The sequence below is a fragment of the Candida dubliniensis genome, chromosome 6 (assembly GCF_000026945.1).
Source record: "Candida dubliniensis CD36 chromosome 6, complete sequence".
NCBI lineage: Eukaryota > Fungi > Ascomycota > Pichiomycetes > Serinales > Debaryomycetaceae > Candida > Candida dubliniensis.
The window spans coordinates 589360-616432 of NC_012865.1; the positions used below are offsets into that span (position 1 = coordinate 589360).

The 27073-nt window shown below is 33.5% G+C and overlaps 13 protein-coding genes and 1 pseudogene across 13 annotated transcripts, besides 1 other annotated feature; 7 read left to right on the forward strand and 7 right to left on the reverse strand. All coding sequences in view use genetic code 12, as the record gives it.

Annotated features, from left to right (window-relative positions):
- Positions 1 to 58: 58 nt before the first annotated feature.
- CD36_63080 (O-acetylserine (thiol)-lyase, putative) lies at positions 59 to 1279 on the reverse strand (the record flags this gene model as incomplete). The annotated part of the gene is made up of 1 exon (XM_002421003.1): positions 59 to 1279. One exon carries the CDS (start codon positions 1277 to 1279, stop codon positions 59 to 61), a length of 1221 nt encoding a protein of 406 aa, XP_002421048.1.
- Positions 1280 to 1903: 624 nt separating this feature from the next.
- On the forward strand, positions 1904 to 2986 carry CD36_63090 (conserved hypothetical protein; the record flags this gene model as incomplete). The annotated part of the gene is made up of 1 exon (XM_002421004.1): positions 1904 to 2986. The coding sequence occupies one exon, from the start codon at positions 1904 to 1906 to the stop codon at positions 2984 to 2986; it is 1083 nt and encodes a 360-aa protein (XP_002421049.1).
- Positions 2987 to 3700: 714 nt separating this feature from the next.
- Positions 3701 to 5014, forward strand: CD36_63110 (N-glycosyl-transferase, putative; the record flags this gene model as incomplete). Its single annotated transcript, XM_002421005.1, has 1 exon — positions 3701 to 5014. One exon carries the CDS (start codon positions 3701 to 3703, stop codon positions 5012 to 5014), a length of 1314 nt encoding a protein of 437 aa, XP_002421050.1.
- Positions 5015 to 5175: 161 nt separating this feature from the next.
- Positions 5176 to 8144, reverse strand: CD36_63130 (inner nuclear membrane (INM) protein, putative; the record flags this gene model as incomplete). The annotated part of the gene is made up of 3 exons (XM_002421006.1): positions 5176 to 5685; positions 5779 to 8054; positions 8126 to 8144. 3 exons carry the CDS (start codon positions 8142 to 8144, stop codon positions 5176 to 5178), a joined length of 2805 nt encoding a protein of 934 aa, XP_002421051.1.
- Positions 8145 to 8435: 291 nt separating this feature from the next.
- CD36_63150 (conserved hypothetical protein) lies at positions 8436 to 9383 on the forward strand (the record flags this gene model as incomplete). The annotated part of the gene is made up of 1 exon (XM_002421007.1): positions 8436 to 9383. The coding sequence occupies one exon, from the start codon at positions 8436 to 8438 to the stop codon at positions 9381 to 9383; it is 948 nt and encodes a 315-aa protein (XP_002421052.1).
- A 22-nt stretch (positions 9384 to 9405) lies between these two features.
- CD36_63170 (RNA-processing protein, putative) lies at positions 9406 to 10323 on the reverse strand (the record flags this gene model as incomplete). The annotated part of the gene is made up of 1 exon (XM_002421008.1): positions 9406 to 10323. The coding sequence occupies one exon, from the start codon at positions 10321 to 10323 to the stop codon at positions 9406 to 9408; it is 918 nt and encodes a 305-aa protein (XP_002421053.1).
- Positions 10324 to 10390: 67 nt separating this feature from the next.
- Positions 10391 to 11752, forward strand: CD36_63180 (lipoate biosynthesis protein, putative; the record flags this gene model as incomplete). The annotated part of the gene is made up of 1 exon (XM_002421009.1): positions 10391 to 11752. One exon carries the CDS (start codon positions 10391 to 10393, stop codon positions 11750 to 11752), a length of 1362 nt encoding a protein of 453 aa, XP_002421054.1.
- A 1191-nt stretch (positions 11753 to 12943) lies between these two features.
- CD36_63190 (3-hydroxyisobutyrate dehydrogenase, mitochondrial precursor, putative) lies at positions 12944 to 14008 on the forward strand (the record flags this gene model as incomplete). The annotated part of the gene is made up of 1 exon (XM_002421010.1): positions 12944 to 14008. One exon carries the CDS (start codon positions 12944 to 12946, stop codon positions 14006 to 14008), a length of 1065 nt encoding a protein of 354 aa, XP_002421055.1.
- Positions 14009 to 14172: 164 nt separating this feature from the next.
- On the reverse strand, positions 14173 to 14871 carry CD36_63195 (annotated as a pseudogene).
- Positions 14173 to 14871: a sequence feature (in-frame stop codons;~Similar to S. cerevisiae RNH1).
- A 715-nt stretch (positions 14872 to 15586) lies between these two features.
- CD36_63200 (LPF family protein, putative) lies at positions 15587 to 17479 on the forward strand (the record flags this gene model as incomplete). Its single annotated transcript, XM_002421011.1, has 1 exon — positions 15587 to 17479. One exon carries the CDS (start codon positions 15587 to 15589, stop codon positions 17477 to 17479), a length of 1893 nt encoding a protein of 630 aa, XP_002421056.1.
- A 725-nt stretch (positions 17480 to 18204) lies between these two features.
- Positions 18205 to 18906, reverse strand: CD36_63220 (ribonuclease H, putative; the record flags this gene model as incomplete). The annotated part of the gene is made up of 1 exon (XM_002421012.1): positions 18205 to 18906. The coding sequence occupies one exon, from the start codon at positions 18904 to 18906 to the stop codon at positions 18205 to 18207; it is 702 nt and encodes a 233-aa protein (XP_002421057.1).
- Positions 18907 to 19600: 694 nt separating this feature from the next.
- On the reverse strand, positions 19601 to 22834 carry CD36_63250 (a-factor pheromone maturation protease, putative; the record flags this gene model as incomplete). The annotated part of the gene is made up of 1 exon (XM_002421013.1): positions 19601 to 22834. One exon carries the CDS (start codon positions 22832 to 22834, stop codon positions 19601 to 19603), a length of 3234 nt encoding a protein of 1077 aa, XP_002421058.1.
- Positions 22835 to 23416: 582 nt separating this feature from the next.
- CD36_63260 (regulator of (H+)-ATPase in vacuolar membrane, putative) lies at positions 23417 to 24484 on the reverse strand (the record flags this gene model as incomplete). Its single annotated transcript, XM_002421014.1, has 1 exon — positions 23417 to 24484. One exon carries the CDS (start codon positions 24482 to 24484, stop codon positions 23417 to 23419), a length of 1068 nt encoding a protein of 355 aa, XP_002421059.1.
- Positions 24485 to 25201: 717 nt separating this feature from the next.
- RBF1 (RPG-box-Binding transcription factor, putative) lies at positions 25202 to 26806 on the forward strand (the record flags this gene model as incomplete). Its single annotated transcript, XM_002421015.1, has 1 exon — positions 25202 to 26806. One exon carries the CDS (start codon positions 25202 to 25204, stop codon positions 26804 to 26806), a length of 1605 nt encoding a protein of 534 aa, XP_002421060.1.
- Between the last annotated feature and the right edge of the window lie 267 nt (positions 26807 to 27073).

Genomic DNA, 27073 nt, shown 5'->3' on the forward strand with positions numbered 1-27073 from the left:
TACATTATATACATTTCAATTCTTTTCTTTTTTTGCTTTCCTAGGTGGAAAATTAATGCTATTGTAGTACATCGTCTAATGTAAGATCATTAGATAGTTTTGCAGCTTCTTTCCAAAATTTAGATAAATGTCTAGCCCCTGAATCACAAGCAATAACAACAATTTTTTGACCAGGACCATTTTTCAATGCCATTTTCACGGCAGCAACACAATTAATTGCTGATGAACTCCCCAAAAATAACCCATCATTAATACTTAAATATTTTGCCATTTTCAATGCTTGATCATCAGTTACTCTAATTGCTTCATCAATATATGGTTCAGCTTGTTTGAAATTCCAAGTTAATCGATTCAATCCAATCCCTTCTACTAAAGTATCAACTTGATGTCGTCTTCTTGTTCCCTCTTTTTCAACTGAGTCATACATGACTCCATAATTAATCCTATTAGCTAAACCAGAACCTTGAGGATCAGCTAAAACAATTTTTGTCTTTGGGTTATATTCTTTTAAACATCTCCCGACTCCAGCAATGGTTCCACCAGTACCACTACCATTTATAAATACATCAATTTTATCTTGACCCATTTGTTGCAATAATTCTGGTCCCGTAGTTTCATAATGAATTCTCCAATTAAAATCATTTTCAAATTGATCAGCAAATATTGCTCGTCGTTGAGAATCATTACTATTATTATTATTATTATTATTATTTTGATTTACTGCCAATGCTCCACGTCGAGCAGCATTAGTATATTGATTAGGATCCACTATACTTGCTGGTTTAACTGGTTCTAATTCCGCACCTAATGATTTCAATAATTGTAATTTTTCTGAAGATGTATCATCAGGTAAACAAATATGACAAATATATCCCAAGGCATTACATAATATGGCTAATGATATCCCCGTTGATCCACTAGTACCTTCAAATATAATATTATTAGCATTAGGAATTAATTGACCCGATGATTCTGCAGCTCTGATAATGGCCAATGCTACACGATCTTTAGCACTACCACCGGGATTACAAAGTTCTAATTTGGCATATATTTTACAACCTAATTGACGTGATAATGATTTTATTTCAATTAATGGAGTATTACCAATTAATGATTCGATGCCTCGAGTTCGTGGTGGTAATAATGTTAGTTTGGAATGTAATTTGTTCTTGCTAGGAGAAATGGTAGTAATGTATAAATTATATAATTCTTTGGCAATTATAAATAATGATATTACCGATGCTGAAGTTTGTAATGTTGATTTCCAATTAATTGGCATGTTAGTGTTGATTCTGATGAGTTTTGAAGTATTTTGAAATTTTTTTTTTTTTTTTTTTACAACAACGCTCTTCTTTTAGTGGTAGGTATGATTCGCGACCACTTTGCAAGTTATAGGAGTACTTATCGGTGCAAGATTTACTCACAACATCGATATCATTTAGGGCTGGATTGTTTAGATAATATCAAAATCAAACTTAGTTAAGTGTGTGTTTCTTTATTTCTGACTCAAGATCATACTAAACTTATACTGTTCATACTCAATGGAACGAAATGATGCTGATTATGAGGTTTCTCATACAATGATGAATCAATCATCGACCTACTAATGGTAATGACATATAACTTCATTGGCTTTGAAGATTTGGTTACACATGTTGTGTTGATCAAAAGAAGTCACGTATATTGAGTATTCCTACCAAGCGGCACAGTTTACCCAATTAGGTAACAACCGGCGTTTAATTACATCACAAAATCGAATCTTCATCGAGACTTGCAAAACTCCTCATTTTGCTTGTTTAGCGATAAGGATAAGGGATTGTATTTATATATAACCCAACAGCAACTACATACTTCTTAAACATATTAGCAACTTATTCTAACAAATTATTAACCATATTTAGCGATGTTGCTCAGTTTTGCTATAGTTGTTGCTATCATCGTTGTAGGGTATTTTACAGTTTTACATTTTTGGTCCATTCCAAATCATTCCTCAGTAATAAATAACATCCCACCTGTTGCATCTAATTTCAAATGGGAAACACAACAACCATTACCAATCAGACCATTTGTAAACAAAAAGAACTTCAACCCAAGTATGGCCATTAAAAATATTTCCGATTCTCCCCAAGATTGGTTACTTATTGAAAATACTTATTACAACAATGTCAAACAAAGACAAAAACATATTGAATTAGAACCTGATATTTTAACATTTATTCATAACAATGATCAAACCAAACAAGCCGTTAGCGAATTTTATGATATGGTTACTCAATTCATATTACTGCGTTACCCAATGTATTTCAAATATGATTTTTGGTCAGGCATAATTACTAATACCATCACCGATGATAAATTTCCCAAATATTCGAAATCATTAATACCTAATTATCAATCCATGGTAGAAATCCTTGGTCGTAACATTGAAGAAGATTTTTTAATTTTAATTAAAAATAACCCTCAAAACAAAGAAGAAGAATATATTATGCGAGCATCAATGAATGGATTCCCAGCAGGATTTGATCCAAGAGTTAATTTCAATCAACCAATATCATTTATTCATCAACCAGTACCACAATATAAATCAAAATTACAATTCTCCATGTCGAAATTTTTCAATAATTTACATCCAAATAAATTATGGGTAAGACATAATTGGGGGGTTCAAACCCATAATCTGTATTTTAATATGGATACTAATCATGGTCGTCCTGGTGAAAGAATCCATCAATTATCAATGAATGAAATTGATTTTGATAATGATGGATGTTGTTTACGATGTGAACGACAACTTTTCACTCGAATGCCACAATCTGGAGCAATAATAATGACTATTAGAACGTATTTGACACCAATGAAACAGATAAAACAAGAAGGTTTAGGTCAAGAGTTGAGTAGAGCCATAGATGGATTACCTGATGATTTAGCATTTTATAAAAAAAGAAGTGCTTGGGGTGAAGCAGTTAAAGAATATTTATCAATATAGAAATATCTAGAGTAAATGAGCGAGAAATAGTATTCAATAATTACAAGACATTTTGTTACAAAGTAGACGTGGGGTGATTCACAGAGTTAGAAGAAAAACCTATTCGAAGCAATCAAGAAGAGATTCAATATCCATGTTCAGGAATTAAACATTAACGGTAAAGTACAGCAAACAGTAGCTCATTTGTTCAAATAAAAAAACTGTTTTGCTTGGTATTTGTTCTAATTTTACGAATTTAGGGTGGGGGATCTCGATATCTCCGTATGTGTAGATGTAAATTATTAAACAATTTATTGAAAACATGAGATAACACAATAATACAAAGAGGATAACCGATTCCCTCACTAAATTTTGAGCAAAATATGCTACTAAACAATTGTGGATACCTTGTATCTCATTTTCCTTTCTGTGAATTATATTAGCAATTTTTATTTTTGTCCCGAGAAAGGCCATTGGATCTATAAATAGTATTTTCACCCGCATCGAATTGAATTCTCTGATTTTTAAAAAAAATACTCCCAGCTACTCCTTTCATTCTTTTATTGTTGGTTGTTAGAGCCTATACATTCATTCCACTAATACATCTTTTGGCTAAGTTTGCAGTTGTCAATAACTCTCGCTAATAGCTATCTCATTGGTACCTTTTCTTCCCAACACTGCCACACACAGATCGACACAGATCTACACAGATCCCCACAGCATTCTTTTATCACTATGTTATCAGCTGAATTAAAAAGAAGAAAGAAATTGCTACTCCCATTAGCATTAATTTCTGGTATTATTGGGTTAATCTTTTTCACCAATTACAATTATTCCTTTACAACAACCTCCCATCCAGTATTGTCGTCATCTTCAATTACACCTCACAAAAGTAATAGTGCTTTCCCAAAATTAGATCAATCTTCTTCAGCAAAGGCTAAACCAAACCCTGGTAATTTAATTGTTAATCATCAGAATGATAAATCCAAGACTGATACTTATTTCACTAAATTCACCCATAAAGATCCTCAATTTGATTATACAAAAATAACATACACTTCAACCAATAAGAACTTCATAACCAACAATATCAAAGTCGACGAAGAAACTGGTGAAACCACTGAAGTTGTCAATAAACCAACAGTATTAATCATGTCTGTCATTGGAAACAATGAACCATATGGAAGTGATAGATATTTTGATCAATTCATGCTCACTGTATTATCCTTAGTTGAAAACCAACCAGATTATGAATTCTCATTAGGATTATTAAACAATAATAATGAAGAGTTTATTAGGATTCAAGATTATTTTGAAAAAAATCTTCAAAAAGATTTACCAGAGACTTTATCATCAATTTTCAAATCAATTAGTTTGATTTCTGCCCCATTTTTAGATCAAAACACTGGATTTTCACGTGAACAAAGACACGATGATCGTGTACAACGATTAAGACGTCGATTGATTGCAAAATCTAGGAACTTTTTATTGTTAAACAGTTTAAATCTTGAACAATATGTGTTAAGTTTAGATGCAGACATGGTTAGATTCGAACATCCTGAAAAATTTATTAAAACTTTTATTGATTCCAAAAAAGATATCGTAGTTCCAAGAATTGAACGTCCTGGTTTAAAAGATTATGATAAGAATTCTTGGCGTGGTCAAAGAACAAAACCAACAAAAGAACAATTGGATAAAATGGATAATAATCAATGGGATCAATGGAATTATGTACCTCATGATGTTAAAGATCACATATATCATTTCCAAACATATTTGGATAACAAAGATAATGAATATGACCTACATAAAGATGAATACGATTATATTGTCCCCTTGGATTCAGTTGGTGGTGCAGTCTTGTTTGCTAAATCAATTGTTTTCAAACAAGGTGTTGTTTTTCCTACTAGTTTGATTGTTGGAACAACTTGGGATAGACAAGAAGGTTATGATGGTATAGAAACAGAAGGAGTTTGTTATTTAGCTAAACCTTTGGGATTTTCTTGTTGGGGTATGCCTAATGTTGTTGCTCATCACTCTGGAGGTTAATATGTAGTTTTTGCTTTTCAATTTAGTTTTATAGATTTATTCGCTGGTTTTTTGAGATTGTTTTATTTTATTTTATTTTATTGTGTATGTATGTATTTGTTAATCTAATTGTATCACTCTTTATACATTTTTATGTTATACATTATATATTAACGGAAACTTTATATACCTATATATTCCCAAACTTTCATGATTTCACCATTATTTTCTACAATTTGGCTACTAATATTAGAATTATGTTCAACTTTCACACTCACATCTTTCCACATGGTGATACGTTGATGCAAATTATCTTCATTACTCAAGATCAAATCTCGTAATTGGCTAGCCCCAATATAGGAATTTATTTCAGAATTTTCTTTAGACATATTGGACTGCATTTTCAATTTTTTCAAAACTTCCTCATAAAGAATATCAATTTTCACCAGATATAATTGATATTGTTTATATTTATATTGAATGATTTTAGTAATTATAATAATTAATGCAACACCCAATAATTTGTATTTGTGTTCTGTGACACTTCCCATAATACTATTGCGGATCTGACATTTTAAACTAATGTTAGATAATGACGTTGATCGAAGAATTTTGTATTCGTCTTTGCTTTCCGTTTCAGCGTTGTCAAAGTCAAATGTAAATTCATTGGTTGCAACATTTGAATGTCTCTTCTAAAAAATAAAAAAGTATGTGTTAGTATTTGAACATTAATAGAACAATTAACAAAAATAAAAAAAAAAAAAATCTTATCGTACTTGCCTTACTATAATATCTGGTTCCTTTTCTAATTCAATAACAGATCGATCCCATAATTCTTCAAATTCATCAATAGTAATATAAGGTGCTTTCATTGACAATAGCAAATCATGCAAATCATTTAATTTAATTCCACTTTCTTCATCATTGGGGTTCTGTCCACATTGAATTGCTGCATTTTTGCTTCTTAACAAATCCAACGCAACATCAATCATAATTTCTAATTTCTCGGCCTTTTTGGTGTCTGGAATACACTTTTTATGTCCCGGTACAATGAAATCATACCATGGCTTATACTCCATAAAATCTTCGAAACATCCAATCTCCAAATTGGTATAACATCTAGCATGTAAAGGACAATTTATACATTCTGGTTTAAAATTAGTATCTAAAACTTGTCCAAGTTTGTTCAAGTATTCATTATCAGAATTGGCAAATGTTGGCAGATCAATTTCTTGTCCACAGTATCCGACAGCATATTTTTGTTCATAGTACCATAATCCAAAAAGACCACCACTACAGATTAGCACCCACAAGAACATTGATAACAACAATCTTCTTATTGAAAATGGCAATGCAAAATGTTTGGTCGAGGCGTTAGCTGAATCATTCTTGGTAGGACTCACTGGCTTTGTGAGTTCAGAAATATCTTCTTCGTCTGACTCATCATCTGTCTCATATTTTTGTGATCCCAATGAAATCAATCTTGGCTTCGGTGTCAATGCAGATTTAGTAACTAATGGAGATAACTTTTTTGTTGATTTGATTTTAGCAGACGGAGTCAGAGTATTGGAAGAACGTTTTCTTGCTGTTTGTATTTTGGTATAAGTTTTCTTTGTTTTTTCATTTGATCTGTTCAAATTCTTGGGGGTCTCTTTTCTTGATGTACGGTTATTTCCAATCAGTTGTTTTTCAATATTAGTAACTGGTGTTGATTCATCTTTAGCAGGTGTTAAGTCTTTAGCCTTAGATGGTGTAACAACAGGAGGCTCAAAACCTTGGATTGTAATACCCAACAGTTTTGCCAAATCAGGACTGGCTTGTGATTGATTTTTCTTGCTTTGGATTTTCTTCAATTCTGCATCAAAATCTTTGGTTTCGTCTTCAATAGATTTAAAGGATTTTTCATTGGTCGTTGGAGACGATACTGACCGGTCCCCAGATTTCTTTGGCGTGACTCTTTTAGACAGTGATTTAGGTTTCTTGATTTTGGAAGCAGATCCAGGTGAAATTAACGAAGTTTCCTTCTTTTTGTGTTCTTTTTTCGATGATGATGAAGGAGCCCGAGTTTGGGTACTACCAGATCTTGCAACTGGTGCTTTCTTTTTCGTCTCGGTACGGATAAACTCTTCAATGAATTCAACGTCACTATCATTGTCGTCTTCAAACAATGATCTATTTTCTTCTGCAGTACGTTGAGAAGGCTTAATCTTTTTAACAAGAGTGCTATCGTCGCCTTCTTCAGCATCTTGATGCTTTCTCTTTTTTGTTGACGAACCAGGAGGTGATTGAAAAACGTTTTCCTTGCTGAAATTGGTGTTTTCAGGTGTACTCTCTTTGTGAATTTCCTTCTTAGCTGGTTGTTCAACTTTCTCAGTTTCCTTCTTGGCTTGTTGCTCAACTTTCTCCTTTTCGATATCACTGCTTTCAGTAACTTCAGGCGTGGATTCGATTGTCTTTTTCGTCTTCAGTTTCAGTGTATTTCTCAGTTTTGCTTTGGTATTCTTAGACGATTTTCTAATATTAAGTACCGAATCATCAAGATCGAATAAACTATTCAATGGCTTAGATCGATTGCTTCTAGATGATAATCTTGATGACGACCTAGAAGCAGGCTTTGCTTCATCATCTTTACTTTCTGTGTCAGACTCTGATTCTGGGCTTTTTGTTCTTGAAGTTGACCTAGAAGTAGAATTCCGAGTTCCAGAACTTGCTCTTGATTTGGGTTTAGAAATCTTCTTGGTTTTGTTTCTGGATTTAGACACATTAATTTTTTCATTAGAATCATCTGATTCAGTATCACTGACAAACAAAGTAGATGCCTTTTCAGAAGTTGTTGATTTCTCACTAGGTTTCTCAACGTCACTGGCGTTTACAAAACCATCATCATTCATATTTTCAACTTTTGCATTATATTCTGAAAGTAGCTTCTTAGAATTAGGGGCAATCTCCTTGTTGAAGATTTCAATCAAAGTTGATTTTGGAGCAGAGCTATCGTACTGAATAGCATGTAAGTTCAATACTTTTCTCAATTGCGCTACGGTGAATGTAGTTGGATCGAAATCTAAAATTTGCATACAGTTAGTATTAATTCATTGCCATTGTTTACTTTAATACAAAAGATCAATTACATACCTTCTTTGAGGTGATCCATGGCTCAATGGTTGTTTCAGGGATAGAGGTAGAATCTCTTATAGTGTAGGTGTTTTGGGTTTTTTTTTTTTTGGTTTTTGCCCTTGATGATGTTTCAAAGCATGATGCTATTTTTTTTTTTCTTAGTTTGCTGTTGGTATATTTGTGTTTGTTTTGGTTTTCAGTTTTGTCGCATTGGGGTCGTGCGCGTGATCTCAGATATACGAGCACCCAAAAAAAAAAAGTGTCTTCAGAATCAAGAAACTATAGTTCCACATACCATTAAATCAAGATTGCATGCTCCCGATATATTATGAGTGAGGCACCAATATTGTCGTATAAAAAGCCAAGTTCTAACAAGAATTCTTTCTCAGTTTCTGGATCTACCCCATCTACACCAGTATTATCTCATTCGGGATCACCAGTTCCACCAGCGATCCAACTGCCAGCATCAATTGATTCTCCACGATCGTCAACTCTGACAACGAATGCAGGATCATCTACTAGAAAGGTGTCAGCAAGGAGAAAAGCATTACAAGATTTTTACCATTTAAATAGCAATCAAGACAAAGTCCCATCAAATGGCAACGACACCACCAATGAGGATGCTTCGAACAAGTCCAATCTCAATGATATTGAGAACTTAATTAAAACTGCACCAATTGAAGAAATTTTGAAAATACGAAATGATTTGACAGCAAAGTTAAATTCATCTAATCAAACTAAAAAGTCAATAATTTATGATAATTACTATGAATTGATCAAACTAAGTAATACTTTATCGGATTTGTCCACATCGAAACCAAAGAGGAAATCAGTTTCAACAGGGTTAAAAATATTTACTGATGATGAAGATAAGCGAGAGGGTGATGGGGATAAAAAGCTGACTGAATTGACAAAAGAGGAGTATGTTGACCAGGTTCTTAAAGAATTATCTGAATTTGCTACTACAGAGGCCCCGACTTTCAATGGAACGTTTAATGAAGTACTTGGAAAATTAAAAGAGCAAGATGAAGCTGATAATTCCAGCATGGTTGTATTGAATGATGATAAGCTAACAGAGAAAATAGAATCTCCTGAAGATATAGCAAAACAGATAAGCCACATTAACTATATATTAAATTTGTCATTAAGGATGAATGTTGATGAAACAGAACGGGAACAAGCAATTGAATATATCGATAAAGTTATTTCGGATAATCCTGAAAATGAAATTTTATCATTACAATTAGGTAAAATAAAACACGATATCACTACCTAATTCACATTTACATACGTATATTTTATAGAATATCATCAACCGAATGATTTTTAAATTTCTTCCCTGATCTATCAACTGATCTGATCTCAAATCTCGACCCCACTATAGTAAACCCATAACAATCATCTTCATTACGTGGATCAATAATATCAAACCCAAACATTGTATGTTTTTTGGGAATGACTTTCAATCCACCTACCATTTCACTAGGGCTGAATTGGGATTTTTCTTCATTCCATTCCTTACTATCTTCATTTCGTGGAACAACCAATATAAATGAATGTTGAGCATCCCAAACAACAATTCCTCTGGTACCTATAACATTTGTGTTTCGGGACTGTAGTACAGATAATAGACAACCATTAAAATCAGCAGCAGTTAATCGTGGTAATATGTTTGATATAGATTGCATCAGATTGCCATTTTGAAATACCAAATCTTGAGCATACTTTTGCCAAAGCTCATTCATTTGGAAGAAATCATCAAAATTGGGAATCTTGTATTGTTGCAAGTATCGATTAATCGGAAAAGGTTGCTTGGTTGTTTTTTTCCGATTATGTGATTGTATTTTCTTTATTAATTTACGTTGATTATTTAGCGTACTCGATATGTATTCTCTTAATTCCTGTCTTGTAGTTTTTTTCCTTTCTGGGGTTATTTTGGTTGGTTGGGTGTTTTCTTGATGTAGTAATGATTTTGGTTTTTTGGTATCAGTAACAATATTCTTAAATAGTATGGTAGGCTTTTGTGAACCAGTTACTGAATATCTATCCTTAAGCAACTCAACGATTTTTGATTGTGAGTCGTAACATCTTGAAAGTAGATGCTTCTCTAGTTCTGTATCGGCCTGTAATGACATTAATGGTGGTTCGATCTGAAGTGTGGATGATAAAAAAAAAATGGTGATGCCATCTTGGTAAAGTTTTTCGATGCCAAACATTTTTTTTTTTTTTTTTTCATCCTCCTAACAACCACATTGTATAACTATTCATTAACTTACACCAACAATGTTTCTACGAAGAATTTTGCCAAGACACCTATTGTCTATACAGAGAAGAAGGATATCACATGTTAATGTCCCCTTTGAAGATGATTTGATAGGATTTGAAGATGACAGTTTGGCAGATTTTCAGCATTACCAAGGTCCGCAACTGCCACCACCAATTGACCAGAATAGTGCACCAACCACTGGGACAGATAAGACAATTGCACAAGTCCCATTTCAAGAGACCTTTGCTGTTCCTCAATTACCTGAAATCAGTAAACTGAAAAACCCCGTGATATTTGTATCCAAATTGACAAATCCATATATGAATCTTGCTATTGAAGATTATATTTACAATGCCATGCCTAAGCCAGAAGGTGCTAAAGATAACTCATTTGATAGGCTAATGTTCTACATAAATACACCGTGTGTAGTCATTGGAAAAAATCAGAATCCTTGGCAAGAAGTCAATTTGCCAGTGTTGAATTCTTTGGGAATCCCCATGTTAAGAAGACGATCCGGTGGAGGAACCGTTGTTCATGATTTGGGAAACGTGAATTATTCATACATGACCACAAAAGCTAATTTTGATAGACACAAATTTGCCAGCTATATTGTGGAGGCAGTGAATCGGGCTAGTCCACGTTTCAAAATTGAAACTAATGAACGTGGAGATATCGTCAGTGAAAAATTATTAGGGTTAAATTACAAAATAAGTGGATCGGCTTATAAATTATCAAAGGGCAAGTCCTACCACCATGGAACCATGTTACTTAAACTGAAGTTAGATATATTGGGTAAATTATTGCACCGTGACGAAAAACAATTAGGCGTGGTGGATTCCAAGATGTCTATACCTTCAGTCAAGTCCAAAGTTATCAATTTGGAAATGTCCAGTGATCAATTTATTGATGTTGTTAGTCAGAAATTTAAAAGTCTTTATAGTGTGGCATCTGAAGAGGATAAAGAGATGGGTGAATTTAATGAAATGTTTGGATTGACTGATTTTGCCAAGGCACAAGAAGTTACATTATATGTTATTGACGACGCCACAACGATACCTGAAGAAATCCAAAAAACTGCAGATGAGTTGAAACAATGGTCATGGAGGTTTGGTCATACTCCGAAATTTACTCATATGTTCACAAATGAAAAATATGGCCTTGAGGTATTATTCAACATTGAGAAAGGATGTCTTAAATCGTTCAAGCTTACATTTAATGATTCTAATTCTGACAGTAGAGAAATCAAAAAGTCTTTCCAATATTTAGAGACATATATCAAGAATAATGATTTAGAATATACTGGTAGTAATGTAGCTGGTTTTGTACTTCATGATGAGATAAGTGACTGGATAGGCGAATCAATAGATGGCACAATATAGATGCGGCCATTTCTAACTGGTTGAGTTGGAGACTTGTACCTCATTCCGTTGTCCAAATAATGACAGAACACGAACAAAGCTTGACTTAATAGAGAAAATGCCCGCCTAGAAGTGGCAAGAGTTTTACAACTAATTATAATTTGAATAGAATAGCAGTAGAACAAAATGTACATAAACTAATATTTTTTTTTTCTTTCCCTTATTATAAAGATCAGAATTAATCATAAGCATATGCTATTCTATTGTTAGTGGTGTTTGGTGGTGGTGGTGCTTAAATCAACCCTGGTACTCTCTCCTTTTTTTTTTTCCGTGGATATTAAGTCTGGGGTAAAAAAATATATAGAGTTCCCAATAGCACCGAGTAACACCAATAGTATTGTGTATAACGAATCTTTAAAAAAAAGTTTAATATTGGTTTCTACAAACATTTAGTGGGGAGAAACAAAGAGAAAGTGTATTTATTGGTCTAACATGGATTTATGTGCTTCTAACCTCTATATGGTTGGTAATATTATACAATAGAGATGTAATAATAGTTTGATCTCTCGGTTCAATCTCGAAACTTGGAACAAATGAAGTTAAATGTCACAAGCGCAAATTTCAGAGCATACCAACAAATTTTGCAACCCTCACAAATTTATTAGTAGTATCGAAGCTGAAACTATTAGATTAAGAAGATATATTCAATACGGATAGTAGATGTTGATAATCTACAGTGAATAGACGACTTCGAGGACTATAGTCAAGACAACTAGAAAAAACTTTATTGTGTGTTGAACCCGCAGAAAAGTTTATCGCTTGTAAATTTATTAGTGGTTGTTTTCAAAAAGTGGGGTAAATATTATATGCGCTAAATATAATAGCAATTACTAGTACGACCACTTCTTTACACCGCAATAGTTTGACTCGAATGGGTTTTGTATTTTTAGCCGCTGTATTATGTTCTCATCCCCCTCCTCCTCCCTTGCGATTGCCTTTTAACACCACCAAATAACCGGATTGCAATCGGTTATTTAAGAATAATAAGTTGGATTTTTAGAGAATTTTTCACTCCTATAAATTAATTGAAATATTTCTACCAACTCACTACCAATTTAATATTCTGAATTCACACTCTTTTATTCTTTTAGTTTGATTCGATTATTTATATCTTGCTTCTTTACTCATTTTCCTGTTATTTTTTATTCACAAATGTTAAGAACTTCAATTCGTGCTTTTTCTACTCAACCAAGATTATCAACCAATTATGGGTTCATTGGTTTGGGACTTATGGGCCAACACATGGCAAGACATATCTACAATAAATTAGAACCAAGTGATAAGTTGTACGTTTATGATGTTGATCCACAACACACAACTCAATTTTTGACAGAAGTAACTACTCAAACCCCACAAAATGCACCTTTACTCACCCCGTTAAGTTCATTGAAAGATTTTACTACTGAAGTCGATTCACAATTAGATTTCATTGTTACAATGGTGCCTGAAGGTAAACATGTGAAATCAGTTGTGTCTGAATTGATTGGCCATTACAAATCAACTGGTAATTATGATCCAAGTATTAAAACCACTTTCCTTGATTCCTCGACAATTGATATTCCAACATCAAGAGACGTACACCAGTTGGTTAAATCAAGTATTCCTGAATTCGACTTTATCGACACTCCAGTGTCTGGTGGTGTTGCTGGGGCAAGAAAGGGAACATTGTCATTTATGTTGTCCAGAGAAACCCATGATGATATTGATCCAAGTTTAACAACATTGTTATCTAAAATGGGTATTAACATTTTCCCATGTGGTGCTACTCATGGTACGGGTTTAGCTGCTAAGTTGGCAAACAATTATTTATTGGCAATTACAAACATTGCTGCTGCTGATTCATTCCAATTGGCCAAATCCTTCGGTTTAAACTTGCAAAACTATGCTAAATTGGTTGCTGTTTCCACAGGTAAATCATGGGCTAGTGTTGACAATTGTCCAATTCCAGGTGTTTATCCTGATAATAATTTACCATGTGACGTCAACTATGAAGGTGGGTTCATTACCAAATTGACTAGAAAGGATGTTGTTTTAGCTACCGAGTCTGCTAAATTCAACAATAGATTCTTGATGCTCGGTGACATTGGTAGACATTGGTATGATAAGGCTTGTGAAAGAGAAGATATTGCCAATAGAGACTTATCGGTGCTTTTCGAGTGGTTGGGTGATTTGAAACAAAATGAAAAAGGTGACGTAATTGATGTTAAAAGAAAGTAAAACAATAGCAGTTTTTATATAGATCATGAAGGTATTTATATTGGCGAATGGAAAAGCGTTACATTATGGAGATCAGATCAAAAATGTTCCCTGTAGAATTGTAAATGTTTATGCATAAAACAAGCGAAACCTTTTTATATACAAGAAATCGAAGAAACGAAAACCTAAAACCCTAAGAACCAATGGGTTCCTGATCAGTAACCATATCTATCAACAGCTAAGTTGGCCAATCTATCTGCTTCTTCATTTCCGTCAACGCCAGAATGGCCTCTCACATGAACAAATCGTAAACGCCCCCAATCTCTATCATCATACTCTTCATTAATCATCTCATACAACTCATAATTTTCTTCGATTAAAGTATAATTGGAAATTGTTTGGCCTCGACTATTTTGCCATCCATTGTAAACCCATTTTTTTGGCCATTTAACAAGACAGTTAATTGCATAAATTGAATCGCTATAAACCATTGCTTTTCCATCTTCAGTTTCGTCTTGCAATTCTTCCAAAATATTTTTTAAGGCATGATTCATTGCCCATAATTCAGCACGTTGATTAGTCGGACCAACTGCGTAAGAATCAACATCGTCCAATGGTACTGACGCGTTTCTTGGGTCGTCTTCCCCATAATAAACTCCATAGCCACCTTTTGCATTTTGACGACCATTATTTCTACATGCTCCGTCGATATAAACTGGATAGATAAAGTATCGTCCATCATTTTCATAATATTCTTTTGCTTCAATCAAGTTCTCAAATTTCCGATAACGAGCACCTTTATAAAAATACACTTGTGGTCAGCACTCTTTCCAGCTCAAATAAATACCTATTTCACGACCGTTAACGACAGCGTAATAAGGCATAATGATTCAGTCTAGTCAAATACCTCTTGAGTTGTGAAAAAAAAAAAATGATAATGGAGCCGGCAAACAATTAGCAACACAAAGCAGGATATTTTTCTCTCTAATGCCCTCTGGCTTGTGTTTTACCAGATGGTAGTGGTTGATGGTATGTCCTTTTCACTAAAGAAAACTGAAGTGTTTTGAACGTCGATTCGAACAACTCCCCCTATTGTTTCGGAGCGTACCTTACCAGAACAAATTTATTTGTCACGTGATGTGGCACCTACCCTTGATTTGATAGGTTTTAAAGGCTCTACGACCATTCCTTGACTCCAAATCATCAAAAAGTATTTGACACACGTTTCCCCCCAAACTTTAAATATTCCATTTTTTATAAAACATATAACAACCATAATAGACTAATCTATCGTATCACACCAGAATCAAAAACAAAACTTGAGAAACAATCTGAATATTTCAGCATAGACATAAATCCCTATTAGCGTTGGATTGTAACTAACATAAATATCTTTACTTGTTATCTTGAGTTATCTTTTGCCATCCTGAATTACTCCCATGTCATCTACAAATACCACCGTTGATCTTTTTCTTGAAATAGCAAAACTTCCCTCTGAAGTTGCTGCTTTAATTATTGATTGTTTACCAAAATGTATATTGGCAGAGTTATTGTATTTCCCACCGATCAAAGGGATTGTCGCTTCGGCAATTTTGTCAAATGTGCATATTACTGACTATGTTCAAAGACACAAAAAAAAAAATTTTGTGGCATGCTAGTACCCCCGATTGTGACTGCAACCTGTTTCAAGTCAGTTTCAGCAATTGGAAGAAGGGCATTACCCAATATGGTATATATCCAAAAGTCATTCATATGCAAGATATGGAACAATATAAAATATTTTTGGGTGCTTTCCCGGAACTTTTAACAGGTTCCTTGAGTATTAATGGAAATTTCAAGAAGAATAAGGATCTAGATTCAAATGCATTGTTAGAATTCTTGCTGGATTCCAAGGTTAGGTTTGATTCTTTGCAATTGTCAGACTTTGGGGATCTAGGTACATTTCCGTCCACGGCCACAACTATTCTGCTAATTGGCACTTCATTGAATAGATATGAAATTCCTGGCGTGAAAAAGATGACCATAAAATCCCAAAGTGAAGAAACCGAAACATTCACTTTTTCTTCCGATTTGGAGGATTTGGAAATTGTCGTACTGACTAGGTTGCTGTTGATCTTACCTCAAAATTTGCGTAAACTAAACATCAATACGTATATACTCTCGGTAGATTTCATGTCCGAAGAGATGGCTAATTTAGAGTATTTGCGGCTTAAATTGCTGTGTATTGAATCGTTTGAAGACACAAAAATAATTGCTCCAAATTTGAAAATATTAGAGCTAGATCGCTGTTTGGAATTGTCTAATTATGATGGTTTGCAACAATTTCAAAAGTTGAGATGTCTTGTAGTGATAGAAGGCAATTATCCCGTTAGTTTGTTAAACGAATGTCCTTTTCCTGAATTAGAAACTTTTAAATACCATGGAGATAGGTTCCCGATTTTAGGAGGCCCTGACAATATTAAGCTTACTTTTCCTTCAAATTTGAAATCTTTATCAATCGAATGTTTCGACTTTGTAAATGCTGAATTTAATACTTTGGTACTTCCTACTACGTTGAAGCATTTGCACCTTGCCAGTATATCTATTAAAGATGAATATTTACATTTGGGTGAAAATTTGCAAACTGTTCACATCTATACATGGAGGCTTACATTAGAAAGTAGTTTCAGAATCCCTCATATGATTGAGAAGTTCACATTATATACACATTATCTAACTGTTGAAAGCCTCGATTTTATGTATCATTTGCCGAATAGACTCGTTAAGTTACACTTGTTCGCATACAAACAAATAAAGAGGGACCCTTTTACCCAAAAAATTAAATGGCCCTTGGTCTTAGGTGAGCTTGATCTAAGGGGTTTCCGCATTGATCATCGCGCATTAGAATTATTGAACTTAAAGGAATCCAGACTTCAACATATAAATATTTCTGGAGGTGATGTCAGGAAGTTGAATGTTGATTTATTTCCAGTTAGTGTTGAGATTTTAATTTTGCTGTATTTGAAAATTCATGAGTTACCTGAATCTTTTGAAAGATTGGAGAACTTACGCCGTTTGTCACTTATGAGAAATCAATTGAGGAAAATAAAACCTGTTAAATTACCGGTAGCATCATTGAACCATTTAGACCTATTTCAGTGTAACATTCGTTTGCTATCACCGTTTTTGGTTTCAATGTATGAGGAAAAGAATAGAAATGCAGTCTTGAAAGTGTTTGCTCCGGGAAACAGGAATGTAAATGTAATTGATGCAAGGAGAGTCATGAAGGAATTTAAAGGGCTTTCATTGGCACTCGCTGATTTTGATGAAACGTTGAAAGAAATATCCAAGCATTCTTCTCGTTTGGAATGTCTTTCTCACTCTGATCCATATTTTGACAAATCTGAATTTTCCGGAACAGAAGAAGTCGTATCCCACTATGATCCAGAAGATCTTTACAATGGAAGTGAATTTAGTCTGGATGAGGAAGATAATGGAAGTGGCAATAAATGAAGAATGTTTTCCGAGAGTTGAACATCAAATACGGTATTTGCAAGTAGTTGATTTCCACGTCTGGACCAATTGAAGAATTCGTTCTGAAGTTTTTAGTTACAGATTTGAAGCTATGTGGGCAACTACATCTAACCTAAGTTGATCTAGTTTTTTTTTTTTTAATAATTGTTTTTTTGTACATTCAATGATTGATCATATCTTCTTGGTATAGAATCATTTTTTAGGGGGGATTTAGTATTTATTTGGTTGTGATAGTGATACCTCAGTACTATGTACTATTTAAATAAGTGTTAGTTTTTTCAAGAATAGTTCAACATATATGAATACAGACACTCATCTCAGTAATCAATGCTGACTTGCTTGGAAAAGTCGTCTAAGCCAACAAATTTTGACATCTATTTAGTAGCTAAGGAAACCGTTTGCTTAACTTTGTATTTGCATAATGGTATTGTAAAAAATATAGTGTGATAAAGGTTTTGTTCTCAAAAAATCAACAAAATAGTACCAAAAATTATATCAACCGCAAATTACTTCATACAAGAATTCATATTGTTTAACAGCTTACATAAAAGCAAAATTACAGAATTGATAAAATACATATACTCAAAAATAACAATTCAATTCATCTACACATCTGTCAAAAAAAAAAAAAAAAAAAAAAAAAAGATGTTATAACTTTTTATATCAAAGCGAAATACAAACTTATCATTAGTACAAGAAAGAAATTAGTAGTACGAACCATATGACGATGAACTCGACTGATATCCATATCGATCAGCGGCCAAGTTAGCTAAATTATCTGCTTCTTCATTTCCATCATTTCCTGAATGTCCTCTAACATGAATCAAGTTTAATTGACCCCAACCTCTATCATCATATTCATCATTAATCCACTCATACAACTCGTAGTTTTTGGTAACTAAATCATAATTGGAAATTGTTTGACCGTGAACATTTAACCATCCATTTCGTGTCCATTTTTGAGGCCAATCTGTAAGACATTTGATAGCATATATCGAATCACTATAAATAATAGCTTTACCATCTTCAGTTTCTTCCTCTAGTTCATTCCAAATATTTCTCAAAGCATGGTTCATTGCCCATAATTCTGCTCTTTGATTAGTTGGAATAAGTCCATCAGGATCGACATCATCCAATGGTACTGAGACATTTCTTGAATCACCATCTCCATAATAAACCCCATATCCAGCTTCAGCATGTGGGGAACCATTGTGTCTACAAGCACCATCAACGTATATTGGATAGATGAAATAATCTCCGTCATTTTGATAATATTCTTCGGCCTCATATCGATTTTCAAATTTCCGGTAGTGGGCACCACTATAACCATAGACGTGAGGTCGACATTCTTGCCAACTAGAGAAAACCCCTTCTTCGCGACCGTTAACAACTGCGTAATACGGCATGATCTAATTTATTGTAGCTCCAAATGGTTGGGGAAACACACACACACACAAACTCACACGTATAACAAAAAGAAAAAAAAAAAAAAGAGAAAAGGAATATTGACAAAGAAATGAAAACAGTCGTCCTCTCGTAATAAAATAGAATTTCGTTAAGTTTTCTAGCAATCACATTCTTTTTCTTAAGAAAAAGAAAAAAAATTTTCAACACAAACTATTGTCAATGGAACTTGGTCGTGGTGGTAGCGGTATCGGCTATTGTGGTGAACATTAGCACCTAAGGCTATTTTAGTTTTGTGTAACTTATGGTTCTGGACAAAAACCAACTTGAATTTGATTCTAACTTTTCACTTTTTTTTTTTTTTTCGATTCTTAAGTTGTTGATGGGTCATTCTACACTGTCAAGCTTCAGTAGGATTTACTTCTCATTGTCAATTATTTCTAGTATTCTCAATTTGAATCATTATTCCATAGAAATATCAGTTTCCGACAGGCTTAATTATCGAACGATATGTAGTTAAGCTTTTGTGATTTATTTAGATGCATGTCTGAATGGATACCCCTAAAAGGGTTAAAATTGTCACACCCTATTTACAATAAATTCAATTTTAAAATTCATTTATTCTAATAAATACGTAATAAATAATCATCTACTTCATCCCTAGTACACTTCTCCACCCATCATGTTTTTGAACATCTATAAATGTGATTGTTCATTATACAAAAATTTTGTTAATGCATTTACTGGTTTTGGTTTGCCACTTAGTTCACGATTCTTTCTAAACTCCTCATCATTGACAACCAATTTACCAGTTGGATAGATTTCAGGGACTGGATAACTGATTGCCTTGTTAAGGACTTTCAATAATTTATCTTTATTTACATTTATATTATCTGATAATTCTTTGGCAACAAGAACCAAATCTTTGTGTTCCCCATATTGTTTAACCAAATTATCAATCAACTCATGATCAATTTCAATTTGATTACGATACAAATAATTGATTATTCCTGAATGTAATTTTTTCGATTCCGTGAACTCGGTTGGATTTTGCGATTTCAAATAAGTAATCAATTTACCAGTATTATCAGATTTTGCAATAAAAGTATTGAAAAATTCAACTAATTCGTCTTTGGTGATATTTTCCAATATTTCAACTTGACGAGATCTTGAATCGAAATCATAGTATCCATCAATTATATTTGACCAAAGTCTAGCAGTTTCTTCATTCAAATGTTTTAATTTGGTCAACTTGATATTTTTCAAGGCATGCTTGAATTTGATGAAATCTTCAGTTGACAACTCGTTGTTAACATAGTTCCCAAATTGAGCTAAAAACTCTTCGATACGGTACTGCAAATAATCACATTTTCTTTCCGATTGAATCAAAATTCTAAACCCCAACGTTGTTCTCCCTAAAACCGTCCCTGAAAATACAACATATCCTAATTGTTCTTTAGTTCTCAATTGATCAAAACAAGGTTCTCTAATTATTGTGGCAAATAAGTCTGTCAAAACACGTAATTTCAAACTATCGGCATTGGTATTGATTTGAATATAATACTCGATACATGAGTTAATATTAGCTGTATCTTTCAAAGGCACTTCGTATCTTATTGTTTCATTTGGTTGTAACACATAACTTTGTAAATGAAATTGTTCCTCATTATACTTGTCCATCCATGGTTTAACATTTTCCATTGACTCGTTAATAATATCTCTAATTTGCTTTGATTGGGCAACGTCAAAATTACCATGAATCAAAACTTCTGCAAAAATACCCAGCTGCCAAATATTTTGTTTGAAATGTTGATAAACATCTTTGTATGTTACTTTTTGTAAAACTTCAATTCTGTCATCTTGTTGATAAAGTTTTTCATTTAATAATTGTAAATGGTATACCCCAACTTGCTGAAAAGGTACTTGAAACCCAAAATTCTTAAGATTCTTTAATAATTTAAACTTTATTGATTCAAATCTATCTTGTTGAGGTTCAAATTGGAAAAACTTGGTCAAGACTTCTTGCAACAAATTAGATAATTTATGGCTATACCCTGAGACATTAATTAAAAACCCATCACGCCATGCATGTAATTTAACTTTTAATCCTACCAACTCAGCAAAATACGTCAACTCATTTAATTCATCATCCAACAATTCAATTGCCACATTTGACATTACTGATGTATTGATATCAGTGTTGGAACTAGGCAAATGGAATGCCACTTCAATCGAACCTTTTGGAACCTCAAATGTATCATCTTGTTTATACCACAAATTAATTTTGTTATTGTGTTCAATCAAATATGGAGCTACTTGTGGATGTTTCAGTTTCGCTTTAGTAACTTCGAAATTAGTTGGAATAAAATTATTTGGTCGAGGATAATGCAAATTCGGATTGCCGTTATATGGTTGTGATTTAATTTGCTGAATTAATGCTTGTGGGATATCTTCATATTCATATTCGGTGCCATACCATTTTTCTTGTTTATTTAACCCAGCTAATAATTGGGAAGCTAATGTGATTCTTAAATTCTCTGGCGTGAAATAAGACCCAAACCTTTTTATCGCTTCTGGATCAAATTTTCTCACAATGGCTGAACTTAGTAAATATGAGGCTGGGATATACTCATCAAATTTGTACAATTTATTACTCAAAGTAGAAACGGTCTTAGATGCTTCCATTTTCTGTTTGAACTTGAAATTGACCTGTGACATTTCTTCAATTTCATCCCAAATCCATTTTCTAGGTGCATCGTCTGTGACAAAATTCAAATATTGGAATGTGATAACAACAATTTCTTGCCAATTCTCGAAACCTTTAGGTGTTAATTGAAATTCAATATAGAAATTCGAAGTACCTTGACAAACAGTCATTGCACCAGCAGACAAATCTGTGGCCCAACCTTTCTGTTTCAAATAATAAATTATTGACCCTTTACTCTCATGACCTACCAAATGAGAAAAGTAGCCGTTTGGTTTAGTGTCCCATTTGTCTTCCAAGTCATCTGGGATTAAAAAATTCAATTCCATTTTGTGATTGTCCATAATTGGCTTAGCTTTGATCAATTTACCCAATTGCTGAGGATTATAGACCAATTCTCCTTTATAGTTTGGTCGAGATAAATCCTTATTAGGAACTGCTGCAAACTTTTCTATCGCCCAATCAGTTAATGTATTCAAATCTTCTTTACCCAATATAACCAAACTCATCAAATTAGAAGAATAGTGTTGCTTATGGAAATCAATCAAAATGTCACGAACATCGACTCCTTTTGCCACAGGATCAGTGTGTAATGTTTGATAATTCCCTGTAGAAAACCCACTGTATGGATGTGCCAAATTACTTGTAAATTTATCTAACTGGTATAACCTCCAAGTGTCACTTTGCAAGTTTTTCTTATTTTCTGAATCAACAGCATTAATTTCACGGTCTTGACACGATTTGCTAAATAACGGTGCGATGAAAAACTGAGAAAATCTGTCCAATGCGCCTTCTAAATAATCTGCCCCGACTTGGAAATAATAATTTGTATGTTCTGCAGCAGTATATGCATTGGAACTACCCGAATGTTTGGATAAATAATTTGAATATTCATTTTCTTTGGGGTACTTTTCCGTGCCCATAAACAATAAATGTTCACAAAAATGGGCGAGTCCAGAGATGTTGTACTCTTTGTCAGTGAATGAACCGACATTAACATCCAAGGAAGCAGCTGCTTTATCCGTTGAAGGGTCATTTATTAACAATACTCTCAACCCGTTGTTATTTAATTTAATAAATCTATATGAACGATCATCAAGTAATGGTTTTTCAATGGTCTTGTCATCGGATAAGGTAGTAAATTGATTGCTCATACCTGAATAATATTTGCTCACTGAAACAAAGGGACTTCTAGCAGTTGTTAATTTCAATGAAGGAATTTTCATATGAATATATATACATATGCATATATTAAATCTATGATCTTTAAAGTTTTCCTTTATTTGGGAGAAGAAGGTATTGCAACAAACCACAAACCACAGTTTTTTTTTTTTTTTTTTTTTTTTTTCTTTGGTGTTTTTTTCGTTTGCCAGCAACACCACCACCACAAATCTGATTTTTTTTTGCCGCTCGTTATCTTGCAATGTTGGTAAAATATCGCAAACCTTTTTAGTATTGGTGGAACAAATATCACATTTTCACCAAAACAACCTTGATGGTTAAACAATATTTACATTAACCATAATTTTTATTTCTTTGTTTTAATTTTTGCTTGTATTTTAGCCAAAAAAAATAGACAAATACGTGTTGAAAAAGTTTATAAAGTAAGTGACAACAAGAGGAAGCTGGTATTGACCACAAAAGTATATTGAAGGGCAAATTCATTATCGTTGTCAATTTTGTCATGAAATTTCACTACTTGTAATTTACTAGAGGTTTTGGTTTTATTGAATTTGTCAACCCATACAATGATGACAGGAAATATTTTACAGATTTCTAATATTTACCTCAACATCAATAGCTATTCTTCACATTGAAAAACTATTCAAGCTATAAATGTATCCCTTGATGATACTCTCCAAAGAATCTAATTTTGTAAAACAGCTGATCAATATTGGATCTTCTGTAGACACTTCAAACTTCTTATTGACCACCACAACCATGTTATTATAGGTAATACATCGGGTTATATAATCCATAGTATCATACTTGTGTCTTAACAGAAGATGACTCATCATATTAGAAAATATGTTGGTGTTGTTATTTTGATTGATTGCATCGGAAGTAGATTTATCACCAACTGACAGTCTCTTGTTCTTCATTTCCTCTCTCAATTTATCCACAAACGACTTGCCATTATCATCAATTTCACACCATGGTTTTTCTGTTATTCGGTGAAGACTTTTCAAATCAATACAAACTTGATTTTGACTAAGATAAAAATCTACTGCCACACGGTCCAGTAACTGGGGTTCAAAACTCTCTCCGTCAGTTACCCGCAAGGGGAAAATTAAGTTGGGGTCTAATGGAAGTTGCAAATTTGTCTTTGAATCATGAATATTAACCAAGAGTCTTTTGAAGTCATTTATCAATTGATCATGTTTGACAGTATGTTGATTGTCTTCTTTCTCTGACAATACTGACAACTCTTTATCTATTGATTGAAGATTCTGTAGTATTTCAATCGAATCCCTAATCAAATTTAGCACATTAACTAATTGTTCTAGGACCATTGGCTTTATTAAATGCAATTTATAGAAATACTTGTTAAAATAATGATTCTTAACTGTTAATTTTAGATTGGTTATATATGGCCCATCTCGGGTTATTGTCCCATTGACAGAGTCTTGTTGATTGGTTAAAGACAAAGGTAGTTTGATGGATGGACCTTTTTCAATACATTGTTTGGAATCTGGTTCTTGTGGTGAATTGTACATTAACAAATTTGAGCAAATCTGTAAAGTTTCTATGATTTGTGGTAAATCAGGTAAAATCATATTTATAATATACCAATGTAATTCCTTATCATTTTGAATTGATTGTATTGATAATACACTATCTATAAATGCTTTGTTATCCAAAATATTTGTAGTCATATTGAGTATACAGTTTGAAAAAAATATGCTTCTGTTTGTTGTGTGATATACCTACTGCTTGATAATATGTAAATAGGAACAAAAAATAAACTCCTAATTCTATTTTGGTGATAATTCAAAAGCGTTATTTTCGGTTACCAATTGTCTAATCAAAAACCAGCGTGTACTAATGGAGAAAAAAAAAAAAAAAACTACTTTCAAATCATACACCACGTGACATAATATTATTGAGCAGTTGCACACTACCATGAACAAAAACAACAACAACAACAACAACATTTACAAAGGGAGAAAATTTTTTTGACCATCTCTCACACATTTTATCTTTAACCCTCACAACAACAACTACAACAATATTATACAAAACAAAAACGAAAAACAAATCCTTCATATTAAAACATTCTAATCTTCCTTCATATTAACAATTCCTGTTTCCAATAAGAGTTTTTTTTTTAACCAATTTTCTATAAACACCATTCCTAGATTTCTCTTCAGGAACAATTTTTGTTTATTTGCAGGATTATTGTTTACAAAAAAAAAAATTACACCAGATAGTTTGACAACTTTAAACAATTTTGGGAGCCAGGTTAGGTTGGAAAAAGATATATACATATATATCTAGTGTTAGTAGTTTCATATTATAATTCAAGAGAAAGAAGCCCTCCAAAGAAAGAGTAAACAAGGAAAAGATTCGGAATTTGAAAACACTGTATTACCATGTCATCTAATAAAAACGAAAGAGATTTGAATATCCCAACTGCTTCAGCATCTATTAAACAGAAACAACGACAACAACTTGGAATTAAACTGGAACATGGTGCTTCAACAGCGGATGTGTATGACCCTCAAGTTGCTAGTTATTTGAGTGCTGGAGATTCACCCAACCAGTTTTCCAACACTGCCCTTCATCATAGTAACAGTGTTGGATATTCTGCTAGTGCTGCAGCAGCGGCCGCAGAATTACAACACCGTGCCGAATTACAAAGAAGACAACAACAATTGCAACAACAGGAATTGCAACATCAACAAGAACAGTTACAACAATATAGACAGGCTCAAGCGCAAGCTCAAGCTCAAGCGCAGGCTCAAGCGCAAGCGCAAGCTCAAAGAGAGCACCAACAGTTACAACATGCTTATCAACAGCAACAACAACTACACCAGTTGGGACAACTTTCTCAACAGTTGGCACAACCACATTTGTCACAACATGAGCATGTCAGAGATGCGCTTACTAGTGACGAATTTGATACAAATGAAGATCTTCGTTCGCGATACATCGAGAATGAAATTGTAAAGACATTCAACAGTAAAGCAGAATTGGTGCATTTTGTTAAAAATGAACTAGGTCCTGACGAAAGGTGTAAAATTGTCATCAATTCATCAAAACCAAAAGCTGTTTATTTCCAGTGTGAAAGATCAGGATCATTTAGAACCACTGTCAAGGATGCAGCTAAACGACAAAGAATTGCTTATACCAAGAGAAATAAATGTGCTTATCGTTTGGTCGCCAATTTGTATCCTAGTGAAAAGGATCTGAAAAGAAAAAATAAGACCGATGAACCTGACTATAATGAAGACAATTCTCGCATTTCTGAAATGTGGGTTTTGAGAATGATCAACCCTCAACATAACCATCCACCTGATCCCGTGAACAAAAAGAAGAGACAAAAGACATCAAGAACGTTGGTTGAGAAACCAATAAACAAACCACATCACCACCATCTTCTCCAGCAAGAACAACAACAACAACAACAGCAGCAGCAACAGCAACAGCAACAGCAACAGCAACAGCAACAGCAGCAACAGCAACAACAACACAACGTTAATAGTCTAGCACAACAACAGGCCGCTCAGTTGCAACAACAAATGCAACAGCAATTACAAGCAAGTGGGTTACCAGCAACACCAAACTATTCTGAATTGTTAGGTCAATTGGGTCAGTTGTCTCAACAACAATCACAACAACAGCAGCTCCATCATATACCTCAACAACATCAACGAATTCAAAATCAACCGCAACAACAGCAACCACAAGCACATACTCAAGGATTAGAGCAACCTGACGCTGCAGTTATAGCTGCGATTGAAGCCAGTGCTGCCGCAGCTGTTGCTTCTCAAGGAACACCCAACGTTACTGCTGCAGCAGTGGCTGCATTACAACACACGCAGGGTAACGATCCTGATACCCAACAAGAAGATCCTGCTGCTATTGATTCAAATGTTGATCCAAGTCTTGATCCTAACGTTGACCCTAATGTCCAAGCTCAGGATCATTCTCATGGATTACAAAACTCATATGGAAAAAGAGGTGGGTTTTTGTAGTTTTTCACCATAGTAGTATTATTGGGTATGACTTGTTTGCAGAGAAGGTTGTACAATATTTTTGCTTCTTTTTGTTTGTTTTATAAAAGATTTGTTTAGTTATTTTATGTATTTGATTATTTAGTTTCCTTTAAAGTATTATTATAAGTATTATATATATATATTGATGTTTATTTTCATATTATTCTACTTTACAAGTATATAAAATGGAAGGAAGTGTACCAATACTTGAAAAAAAAAAAAAAAAAGAAATCTAAAAGTACTTCT